The sequence below is a fragment of the Montipora capricornis genome, chromosome 3 (assembly GCF_036669925.1).
Source record: "Montipora capricornis isolate CH-2021 chromosome 3, ASM3666992v2, whole genome shotgun sequence".
NCBI classification, from domain to species: domain Eukaryota; kingdom Metazoa; phylum Cnidaria; class Anthozoa; order Scleractinia; family Acroporidae; genus Montipora; species Montipora capricornis.
In genome coordinates this window covers 61,323,738-61,336,237 of record NC_090885.1, presented here as the reverse complement: position 1 = coordinate 61,336,237, position 12,500 = coordinate 61,323,738, and the positions used below count along the sequence as shown (strand labels likewise).

The 12,500-nt window shown below is 40.9% G+C and overlaps 1 protein-coding gene across 4 annotated transcripts in view; it reads left to right on the top strand.

Moving 5' to 3' along the window:
• LOC138043598 (ras guanine nucleotide exchange factor Y-like) overlaps window positions 1–12,500 on the top strand; it is a 64,539-nt gene that overhangs the window by 46,636 nt on the left and 5,403 nt on the right. For all 4 annotated transcript variants that reach the window (XM_068889950.1, XM_068889948.1, XM_068889949.1 and 1 more), the window contains 12 exons: window positions 362–629; window positions 1,863–1,922; window positions 2,461–2,551; window positions 2,723–2,814; window positions 2,937–2,995; window positions 4,701–4,874; window positions 5,677–5,787; window positions 6,328–6,481; window positions 7,712–7,853; window positions 8,580–8,620; window positions 9,553–9,711; window positions 10,498–10,788. In XM_068889950.1, coding sequence (XP_068746051.1) covers window positions 362–629; window positions 1,863–1,922; window positions 2,461–2,551; window positions 2,723–2,814; window positions 2,937–2,995; window positions 4,701–4,874; window positions 5,677–5,787; window positions 6,328–6,481; window positions 7,712–7,853; window positions 8,580–8,620; window positions 9,553–9,711; window positions 10,498–10,788 — 1,642 coding nt within the window. The remainder of the gene's footprint in view (window positions 1–361; window positions 630–1,862; window positions 1,923–2,460; window positions 2,552–2,722; window positions 2,815–2,936; window positions 2,996–4,700; window positions 4,875–5,676; window positions 5,788–6,327; window positions 6,482–7,711; window positions 7,854–8,579; window positions 8,621–9,552; window positions 9,712–10,497; window positions 10,789–12,500) is intronic.

Here is a 12,500-nt window from a genome sequence, read left to right as displayed (position 1 = left end):
AGCTTGCAATGCAGGCTAATGCGGGGGAATATATTAGAAAGTATTTGCATTTGAAAAGATTCCCCCGCATTAGCCTCCATTGCAAGCTAGTTCCAGTCCAATACCGAGAATACGAATATGGTCTATTGCATGTATGATTATCTTACGCAATCCGAGGTTACTCTCGGAAAATCCCGGCTTAATCATCGCTTAACATGCACTCACAAACGAAATCTACTGCTCCCCTCCCCCCAATATTGGATTAGGGGAAGGGGGAAATGTGGGGAGATCGTAATCTTTTATCTTACAACCAAATATTTTATAGTGTAGTGTGTGACATTTTTCCCAACGCTTTGGTTGAATTTTCTTTTTTTTTTAACAGATCATCTGAGAGCACAGTTTGTGATATGAGCCCTTCTACATCCAGTAATTTGTCACGAGAGGAATCCTACCTCAGCTTGGAGCCTTTGTATTTAAACTCGATTTCCAGAAGCAGTAGCGAGAGGAGTGGGGCTGGAGCGAGAGACGTCCTGGTGTCTCCGCTTGGAGAAGCGACGGAGTTTCTGCCGATCAAAGTCATTGCTCCTGATATGCAAATGTACATCCAAGGGCTGTTGGAACCTATATTCGAGGATTATCACAGAATAATGGTAAGTTTGTGTTCACTATGATGGCCTACAGATCAGGGACCAGTTTCCCAAAGCCCCATAACGCTTATCCTGAATTACTGGAAACTGAAATTTCAGATTATTGACTAATTAAACCAAGAGACAGCACACAAACAGCGGTAACGAACAGAGTAAAACGCATATTAATAGCTTGAGGTTTCGAATTCTACAACATTCATCTCAGAAGCAATATTCCGTTTGGAAATACGAAACTATATTTAAATTTAGTAGAAGACTGGAAACTATATAAAGAGAAAATCTTATTAGTCGGGGTTAGCATTAGAAACGTGAAGCTATTAATATGCGTTTTGCTATGTCTGTTACCGCCATTTGTGTGTTGTTTTTTATCAAACTTAAATGTCCAAAGAACAATAATAATTAAACCAAATTCTCACGATTTTAATCCTTCAACTTTAAATTAGACTATCGTTTTGCCTCAGCATAAATTACATTTTTAAGGCTTTTATGACAGGTAAAGTTTAAAAGAAAGTTAAGTTGGTATGAAATCGCGGATTTGGGTTAATCGGCTTTTGAACAGGGCCCAGGCGAATAAAAGAGAAAGTGACGCCGCCATCTTGGATGTTAAATCTGATAGAGGATTGGGGCGAGCTAACTGCGCTTCACGAGCCATCGGCCCTACAAGATCGTGTCCACTCAAAAAGCACCTTTTATGCGTAGTACGGCCTTAAACACTAAAACAGTGGATAGCATTGAAAGCGTGCCCTGACTGACTGGCTACTCATAGTCTTCTTTGCTGTTTACCTCCGAGCAACTCGCGAGGGATTTGCGCCCGAAAATGTTGTGATCATTGCTGAAATAAATCAGTTGAAATCAAGTTTTTGTGCTGTATTATCTCACTGTTTTAGTATATACTAAGATTTCGGGGCTCGGTAAATATCCACCACTAACCACCTCCACTTCGGCGAATAGTGGTTAATTCATTATCAACCGGGAGCAATGTCGTCTTCCTTGGTTCTGCAAAATACAGCGTTTATCACAGTTCTCGTGGTTCCTGACGAGTGGGTATAAAAACTCTCTTGGACGATTGAAATCTCATATTCGTGGTCTTTTTTTTTTTTTTGCACTTTCTTTTCGACGACTCTTGGCTTTTCCTCCGAAACTCATTAAGCTAACAGGCATTTGATTCGAGTGTTTCAAAGTACGTAATTAATCACCAAATTTGTTCACGATTTTATTTTTGTGTCGTTTTTGCAGGGTATCAAATTGGCGTCAAGTGTAGACGATTTGTCAGACAAGCTAGGATCAAAAATCATGGTAAGTTTGAAAAATAATATTTCCGTTTTGAATTCTAACACTTATTGATCATTCATGCTCACCGTTCCCTACTAAACGACGACATTTAATGATCAGGTTTAAGTTTGTGTGATGGAAGACGCGAAGTCCGACTTTATAATTTTCTCTCTCTCTCAACTACAACGATACATACATACTTTATTGAACCTCCCCAAAGGGGCTTTTCGGGAACAATAACAGCATTACGTGAACAGAGATGACAACCCTACCGATGACGGCGGTTCAAAGGGACTTACGTTGGGTGCTATGTTGAAGAATGACCATTGGTTGAAAGGCCCCAGCTTTCTCTGGAAAGTAAATACATAATGTACTTGCTGGATGAGTTGAAGTAATTGTGAATCTATTTCTTAGCCTCTTCGTCGCCATCATCGTATCACCATCCACCTTGGAAATCATCGACCCTATGATTTTTCGAATATTCATTCCTTCATCGCTGTTATGACTACATTGCTCACAGCCAAAAGAAGGTCGTTTCGATTTTCGCCCTTTCCTTTTTCAGGAAATCTCTCAGCAACTGATGCTGGAGCGGAGAGCCAAGAAAAAGAGCATCAATTCTTACAACAAGACGGCCGATGTAGAGAACAAAAAGGGTGAGTTTATGCCGTATGTTGGGCATTTGGCAAAACAATCCTTCAAGCTATGTAAACGCCATGAATCTCTTGGTTAAAAGATTCTTTTTTTCTTTTTCTGAAAATCTTCAGGTTTTCAAATGTTTTTCGTCCAGATCTCATTGTAATCAGTATCTTTAAATCCTCTTGCAGATGTAAAAGAATTGGCGTTAAAATTAGTCAACGAAATCGAAGAGAGTGACAAGAAGATCGTCTACTTGAAACGCGTCCAGTGGCAGCTTCGGGTTTGTTTCAAATAATTTTAGTTTTTAGAACTTGATGACTGGAGCTGTCCGTTAATTGTTGGAAATTCGAGAAACAGCAAATCTTATTTTTCGTCGACTTGAACAGCTTGCTTTTCTTTCAGAACGTTTACGCTGAGCGGTTTGGTTTGGACACATCTCTTCTCCACTCGTTTCTCGTGAGGTAAAGAAAACTTATTATTTTCTCAAAGGGACACGCTTAGTTAAATAACACACTGAAAATCCAAAGGACGCTTTTCGGTTGACGGCAGCCGCAAAATCTGAATTACAAAACTGACTCCTTTAAACGCCTATTGATGTATTTTTTGGGCGATGGATGGTCAAGAAAGAGTTGTGTGCATGACTTGAAAACGTTGGGTGTAGGTTTTAAGTTTTTCTGTTGCAACTCGCATAAAATTTCGGTTGATAATTTGTTGTAGATTGACCTAAGATTGTGAAAAAAGAGTATTTCAAGAACGACTTGAATGTGTTCAAGGTGTCTAAAGTGGAAGTTTAATGAATTTTGACCAGATATAGTTAACAAGCCGGCCATGCCACAATGTTCCTTAGCCACCCTCTTAGATATTTAACAAAGATTCCATGATCATGCGTTGGACATGAAATGACAAGTAGCCAACTACTAGCCGCGTAGAACCGGAATGGCAAAAGCCAACTGATACCGGTCTAACAAATAGTGATATGAGATTTTGCACCGGTATATCATGCAAACTAGTACAGAGAAAGGAAAAAGGGCAACCGGGCTGACCTCGCCCGTTCTCAGCTATTTCCTGTGGTGAAGAAGCACCTTCCACAAGTTCAGGGATCATACGCAGATGATACGCAATTGTACCTTTCCTTCCGGCCGGTATCTTGTATGTCACAGGATGATGCAGTCAGAGCCATGGAGGCTTGTATTTCAGATGTCAGGGGTTGGATGGCTAATCATCAGTTGAAACGCAATGACGAAAAGACTGAGTTCCTGATATTTGGGTCAAGACAACAACCATCTAAAGTGAACATTAGCGACATCCACGTAGGCGCTTCGGAAATCAAGCCCGTTGGGTCAGTACGCAACCTGGGTGCCTGGTTTGATAGCTCCATGACTATGAGTACGCATGTGGGCAAAGTGTGTAGCAATGCTTTTCGTGGGTTATACAGAATCCGTAGAATCAGGAAATACCTATCCGAGGAATCCACCAAGACCCTGATCCACGCTTTTGTCACGTCTCACTTAGACTACTGCAACTCTCTGTGGTATGAAATCCCACGGTATCAGATGGATCGGCAACAACGAGTGCTTAACGCCGCTGCTCGAGTCATTTGTTGGGTGCCTCGGTTTGATCGCCTCGCGCCCATACTGGCTGCCCATCAAGTTTCGTATGTAATTCAAGGTTGCTGTTCTTGTCTACAACGTTCTCAATGGTATGGCCCTCTCCTACTTGACAGAGCTTCTCCAAGTCAAGGCTGCAGTTCGTTATGCGGTCCCGACTAACAACCAGCTACTCCTGCTAGTCCCAGGAACCAAGTGTTGGACTCGGTTGCAGCGCCAAAGATTTGGAATGGCCTGCCGCTTGATATCGAGCAGAGTACGAGTGCTGACTGTCTTAAATCTACTCTTAAGACATTCTTATTTAGACTTGCTTGTGAACAATCATGAGATTTTAACGAGGAAAGAAGTGTAATTTTTTTCTAAGGTTGTGCTTTTATATATACATATAGCTTTTAATATTGTAAAGCGCTTCAGGATACTTTGTAATGTAGGCGCTATCTAAGCTTTTATTTATTATTATTATTATTATTATTATTATTATTATTATTATAATTATAATTATATTATCGGTATCATGTCAACGATCGCAATTTATGAGCTTTCTACTCCTTTTTTTCAGCTACAACAAAACGTGTGTGACGCTGGAACCAGAATTAAACAATAGCTTCCTTAATTTCTCACCAATCTGGAACCAGAGGATGAATGAAAACAACGACATCGTGGATGAGTCGTTTGTCGGTCCCTCGCTGCAATCAGGAACAAAGCTCGGATTGTTTTCTTACCTCTTCGACAGGTCAGTCGGGAAATTTCGGAAGCCTTCGGCAGTTTTCGGCAAATGTTCTGATGTGAATATCAGAAAGAAATTTGAAAGATCATTCGCTTTTTTCACCAATCCCATAATACATTTCATTTGTTTTTTTTTTTTTGAGAGGGGGGGGAGTATTGTATTTGCATTAAAACGATAGATATTCAGTTCAATGAAGGATACAGTCCCAAAAGTAAATAACTTGTATTGTTTTTATGTAAATGCCCCACCCCTAAAAACGTATTGCATTATGGGATGGTGAAAATAGTCAATTGGAAAATCACCATAATATTTGGAGACAAAAAACAATGCTTCATTCCATGGAACATTTTTTAAAAATTTGTTTAGGGATTTTTTAGGGGGTTTCATTAGCTAAATTGGCTGTAAAATGAAACGGTGTTTTTACAGACCGAGTTACTTTTAGATTGATTTTCCCGCGAAACCAGACCTTTCCAGCCAATCACAAGCCTTAGATTAGAAATAAGTACCCATGGGATTAAGATTAAGAACTCGTCTAAAAATAGCTTGATCTCTTAAAATGCCGTTACATAGACCAAATATTGGAGATGTAGGATCCCGGTTATGGGGTCCTCGCCAGGGACATAAACGTTTTCAAAAAAAAGTAGAAATTTCTCATATACCTTTGCGAATAAAAAAAATTGTACCTTGTAGCTTACATTACGACAGAAAACTCGTCGACCCCATAAGCTTCTCGTTTCACCTCTCGACCTCTAGTTTGAATACGTCTAATATCATGCTGACTAGTACGAATCGTTTCTTTTCTTTCCAGGCACGCAATTAGCCAGTCATTTGTGCGGTACTTCTTCTACACATATCGTTATGTTGCTTCTTCTCAAGAGCTGTTTAACTTCATTAGGGATAAGTGTTCAGCCTCGCTTAGGTTAGTACCAGCGATAACTTTGTGTGGGTCATCGAAAATGCTTCATTCCTCTGAGCATTTATTGGACGGACGATTTTTGGGAACCCCAATATGTTACCTGCGATCAGGCGTTCTTTATTTGGTCATGTTGGGGTCGGGTTGCGAAAAAGAATGCATAATCGCATGTTACAAAAACAAAACTAGACATAGTAATCTCATGCAGGCAATGTAATGCAAAAACATCGATTCTCGGCAGCAAAACTAAACAAATTATTTTTTCCCAAAACAAGAAACCCATATCATCGATATAACTAATCATTACTCGGAGAATATTGACGTAGCAGTTACAAAGCGCAAGGAAAAAATCGTTGTGGTCACGTCACAATTCTCAGTCGTCTCTGATCAGCATCTTCTTTTAATTTGATTGGTCAAAAAAGTGTCAAGGTAACGCAATTTTTCGACCAATCAGTGCACTCTGTAATGCGAAGCCAAGGCAACTACCTTCTCTTGACGTCTTTGGGAGAGTTTCCATTTAAACAGCATTTTGGTTTACTTTGACAGAACGGACTCCTCAGGCCAGGTGTACAATCATCAATTGCAAATTCGGTACCGGTCATTGGACTTGATGTCGGAATGGATCGATGGATATTATCAGTTTGACTTCAAAACAAATCTCAACCTAATCGAGGAGCTCTTGACGTTTGTGAAGGACGAGGTGAGAGCTACCTTTTAATTTTATCATTCTGGTTCATTGGAAGCGTAGGTACGGATTATCATATATGTCACCAGAGACTTGTGATAGAATTCTCTTTGTAATGTATGATATATAGGACATTTTTAATGAAAATAATGATGATAATTATTATAATTATGATAATGAAAGAAATCAGCTGTGTGTAGCACCCTTTCTTGTGGTCGTGAACAGAGAGCGTAGCTCTACGAGATGGGACCTAAAACATACATTATGCACCTACCGCTATTGGTGGCTTGCAGCCAACCTCTAGAGACGCATATAACAATAGGCCACTTCGGAAAAACCATAATACTCTTTGTTTGTCCCCCCAAATTTTGCATAAGCATTGTTTCCAATTTCTCTTGGGACTTACAATGGTCCCAAGAGAAAACAAAAACAATGCTTATGCCAAACAAAGAGTATTATGGTATTTTCTAAAGTGGCCTATGGCGCAGATGACGAACATAAGAAGCTAATGAGTGATCTGTTGTTTGCATATCATCGAACAACGTGGTCATGACGTAACGTGAGAACCAGCTGTAAGGTCCATGTATGACTTGGACCATTTTATCGCTGCCAGATGCAAGTAACTGGGAGTTGATATTGCTACCCTGGAAAGTACAATTACTGTACCCTAACTTTATAATAAACTTGTCACCTCTAACTTTAACCATGTTTTTGTAAATAAGGACAGGACGTTAAGAAAAAAAGTGAAACTATGTGTTGTCTTCCTTCAAAAGAAAATAGAAGCACTGAGGGAGAGTATGGCATAGGGCCAGGAGTGGTGACCTTCACAAACATATTTTTTTCTACTGAAGTCGGTTTCCCTTTGGTCCTTGACTCTATGTCGTGCATGTCAACCCTTTAAAGCACGAGAACATGGCGTTGCGAAGTGAACGCCTCAAACGGAACGTCACTTTCAAAAAGTCGATTGTGCCTACTGCTTATGCGGAAGTCTCCGGAACGCACCTCCGTTTTTAAATATGACTTGTGTTTAATTTACACTGAAGTCCCACCAACCTCGTTCCCAGCAGCTTGGCTTCTGGGCTGGGGCGAGAGAGGTTGCGATTTCTCGTTACTATTTTACAGTCGTTAACTAACCCCTTCCCTTTCGGCCCCACTCCAGCGGCGTGACATGACAGTGACTGCTCAAGCACACAAACATCACAATTTATTTAATTCAGTTAAGAAGATCGTTTTTGTATTCTACAGTTAATTCTAGTGGACAGAAGCGAAAGAGGTCACTACCTTTTGGAGCTTATTGCGGAGAAGCAAAACCGAGACTCCAACAACAATTCGCTTTCGGAAGAAACGGTGGATTCCGTGGCTGTTCTCCAGATGGAAGACCCTCAAGGTATAAATACATTAAGTCATTTCGAGTGAATGAACCGAACTTGAGTGTACACTCAAACTCACCTTATTAATTTTTCCACGTTTTGTTTGGAGCATTTTACCGGTTCTGCTCCTCCATTCCTAAAAGTATTGTAGACCCATTACTGTTCCCGCTTCTCCGATTTCGTTATTTAGATGTCAAGAATGTCAGTCAACAAACTGAAAAACTAACGTGTTCACATCTGTTTATAAACTGACAGTTGCGGTCATGGGCGGACAGCCTTCAAGATAAAATTAGTGTACTTTCAGATTGGAGGGTTCATACGACAAAGAGATCAGCTTTGAGCATGCGCATTGGATTGTAAGGTCGAGCTTTTTAGTGCGCCTCATTCTCGTCACCAGAGCCTCGGATCGAGGCTCTGGGAAACTCTACGTAGGGGAACATGCGCCGTAGGTTTCTTATAGCCAAATATTGGCTATTTGAACCTTTGCACCAATCAGAGACACTTTTCATTTTGCTTCGCGAAAACCAATAAAAAGAGACTTTGTTTCACGGTTCCCCAGAGCTCTTCCTCCCTCAGTCATGCGAAAAAGAGAAGAGCTCTGGGGTCGAGATTGTGTGCGCTTGTTCAAAATGAATAACTCGTACTTCCGCAATCGAACGTTCGCTGATATATTATATTTGACGAAACAACCGACTTAAAGTAAAATGACATTATCTTTATTTTGTTATTTTTGTTTTTTTCAGGCCTCAGTGTAATGGAAGGCAAAAAGGATTCACCCAGAAAGGTTTATTCAGTTACAATTCTGCAATAGATCCTGTTCATTCACTTGATCAGTGTCCATGTTCTTTAACCCAAGCAAAAGATAACCTTTGAGCAACTTTAAAGTTTAATTCCCGGAGGATTAGTTTTGCACAGAAACATGGCCGTCACTTTATATTCTTTATGGATGAACGTTAAAGTGCCCCTAACCCTTCAAGTTTTTTTAGGGGGGGGGGGTAGATTTTCATATCTTTCAAGAGGTCATTTTCGGAATTTTTTTTTTTTTATATTGAATCCTGACTTTTTTACGAGCGCTAAAAGTGAAGGCAGTTGCGACTACTTTTTCACCTATCGTTCGCATTAGTCCCCCACTCGGCCAAATGTGTCCATTTATCGAGCGTGACGTAAGAAAAGGACATCGTGCAAGCTTGAGTTGCTGGAATGTCCTTTTCTTACGTCACAGCTAAAAAAGTGTCAAATATCGGACGCTTCTCATTGGCTCGTTCCTAATGAGCCCACGAGACAATAATTTGTCCAGCGGGGCTTATAGCGCGCAAAAAATTAAAATTTCAGTAACTTCAAGCGCTTGTAAGAAAATCAGGATTCAATATTTTTTTAAAAATTTTGCGAAAATGAGTTCTTGAAAGATATGAAAATCTACCAAAAACATAACAAGTTGAAGGGTTAGGGGCACTTTAAACGACTGACAAATCTGCCTCAGCCACTTGTTCTGAAGTAGTAAAGAAGACCATCAGCGACGATAAAAACAGCTCACTGACACAGACCGTTTTTTCGTGTATTTAGTCTCCGCGTAACAGCAATTAGAAAGATTTGTGATTTCATTGTAAATAAGATGAAGCCACGGCGATGTGAAGCTTTCGAGTGTTTTGTGTATTCTGTACTCTTCTGGCGTCTAAGCGGCCACTTGTTGATTTTACCCTTGTATTTGTCTTGCAGCCACTGGGCAGCCGCAAATCTAAATCTCCTGTGCAATGCTTTAGGAGGGCCTCTACGGAAGTGGAGACCACGTACAAAGCGACGTTATATCTCAAGGCTTTATCAGTCCTCGACCATTCGTCAAGGGTCTTAGCAGAGCAGCTTACTCTCATTCAACAGGTACTGACATTGTAGTTTTCGTGGTTTTCCGGGGTACATTAAGAACACACTGATACTGAGAATTGTTTAAAAATCTGTTTCCCGCCAAACTTCCATGAGTGGGTGTTGTCTTGCAACAAGTGTGACGTCACCGGGTGCGAGTGCATCGCACTTTCACTAATTCCTCATTTCAGGATTTTTTTTTTCTTTGGCGTGCGTTACGATAAATCCCTAGCTATGGGCCTTATTCGCGCGGCGGCCATATTGGCCATAGACAATAGATTTCGTACCCTGAGCCTCGAGTTGAAACGTTTGGGAACGAGTTTAAGTGGGCAAAACAAACTTTTCAGTCCCTCGGGATTCAACATGGCCGCCGTGTCATTAAGGCCCGTATAGATGGTTTTCCATCACGTGATGAGACGGCCATTGTGGTGCACCAAGCAGTATAGCAAATTATGGTTCATATTTTGCATATTCCTTAAAGGCTTTTTTCTCTATTGTTCTGTGCACGAATATGGCTGCTGTGACGTCAGGTGAAACCCATCTATAGAGCACTTTCATAATGGCGGCCAAATAAAACATTATTTCGTGTTAATGCTAATAAGCCTTTCTAGCCTCGCTACGACGAGCAAATTTCAAAAGAATAGTTGTTTCAAAATGAGGGCAGCAGGTCTAATTAGCATAAATACAAAAGAATGTAAAAGTGGTCGCCATTTATGGAAGTGGTCTATGCAGTGTCCATTTTCTATTGCTATATGATTCCGATTTGATGGCAATATCTTATTTCTTTTTTTATCTTCTCTACAGGATTTGTTTGCTGACGTTCATCCTGTGCATTTCCTAAACTCTCGCGCGCATGGCATCGGTGTTGGAAGAAATCAGTCTCCCACAAGGGAACGGGACAGCATTTTTGGCTTCAGTACCGGAAATCGCCGATTTTCCGAATTCCCGGCGCCAGATCAAGGGCCTTTACTTTGTGGAAACAATTTGTACGCGAGCGAACCAATTAGTGATGGGACTTTAGAACAAGTCTTGGAGCATGCGCAAGACGTATCTTTGTGGGTGGCTGTTGAGATCTGCAGTGCGTCTTCAGTTAAGGTGAGAAACGCGCATTTTGCCTTCATTTCACGTTATGTTTCTCTCGTCAAGAAGTGTATCGTTGATTCTTGAAGGAAAGAATTGTAAAAACTGTGACTCACATATTGTTGTCTACCGATAGATCATTTCCACCCACCCACCCTGCGGCCACACTAATATACTGAAACAAAAAGAAGTATTAGGGGAGGAGGTAGTAAACCAATGTGATCGTCGCAACGTGATGTAAAGTTAAAAGGTCACTTGAGACTCCTGTTCAAAGCGAGGCGAAGTGCAAACTCCTTCTTATTGTTATCTGTTTTTTCGTTCATCGAGAGGCTTCGATTTCAGTTCCGTAAAACCAGAACAAAAGTAATCTGGCCAATCATGACCGACGTCAATCATAACGCAACACTCATACATGCATGCGACCCAAAGCGCGGGAAAAACACACACGAACAAGTCACAAGTAGTTTTGTTGCTATCTTGATAGCCCTTTTCACGGTTCGTTTTTCTCATTTGCATTACAATACAATCTAGCATGTATGTGAGGCAATTTCGGGCTATTTTGTAGTTTTAACCCGAAATTGCCTCGCATCCACGTTAGATTACATTGTAATGCAAATGAGAAAAACTAACCGTGAAAAGGGCTATTGGCTGTGACTCGAGCGCTGGACTTTTAAGCCAATCACTGTACATAGTATTGCAAATCAAAGTAATAGACAAAACGAAAATATGTGTATTTATCAATAGTGACTCAAACATTCTCGGAAAAAAGTCTTTTGAACTTTCAGTTAGAAGCTCGGATGCTTTACCACTGAGTTACAGATACGTCATTAAACTAGCCACGCTGGGTGGTCCGCGCCCTGTTTACTAAAAGGAAGAAATGTCAAAGGATCGCATTCTCGCAATCGTTATGCAGAAGATGGCGAATTTCAAACCGCGAAGATAAGATCGTTGTTTGGAGCCGGCGAGAGGACGACCTCCGTGAGACGTGCTACGTTCGACATTACACTGAAACTTGCGCTCGATTAAGTAAAACCAGTCACCGTCAGAAATGTTTTGTGCTTGACTCGATTAAAACTGATTGCGTCAAGTATTGCCTAGCTGGAAACTGATTCGCTTTAATTACCAAGTGTCCAAGCGTTCAGAATTTAATGAAAATTTAATAAAAAGATTATTGCATTCGCGGCTGTTAGATGTAAGACTGGTTATGCACTGATCAACTTAAAACTTCAATATCCCTTCCCCCCGGGCAAACCACAGGCATTTGAACTTTTGAAGATTGGATCGTTCAAATTCCCGCCCCTCGGGCCAAAATAGTGCTCAAAGGCCCTACCCTGTCTTAGGATTTGTCTGTCTGTCCCCAACTTTTGAAGACCTTTTTTGTAAGCCAATCGCTTATAAATGCTATACATACAATACAATACAATACATACATACAATACATACTTAATTGACCGCTCCCCATAGGGGCTTTTCAGGGCCAATGAAACACAACGAAACGACGAAACAGAACAACAACAACTGTTTAGAATCCCAACTGGCCGGAGGCAAACCAGTGCAAACAAGTGCAGCTGGGAAGTTGAACCAGGGACTACCAGGAACAAATTCAACGAGTGGTCAGAGCGGGTCTTGAACCCGGGATCTCCGGATCTCAAGGCAAGCGTCCTAACCACTGGGCCACACTGCCTCTCTTTTTGCTATATCTCTTCCTTTAAACTCTTCCATCTCGT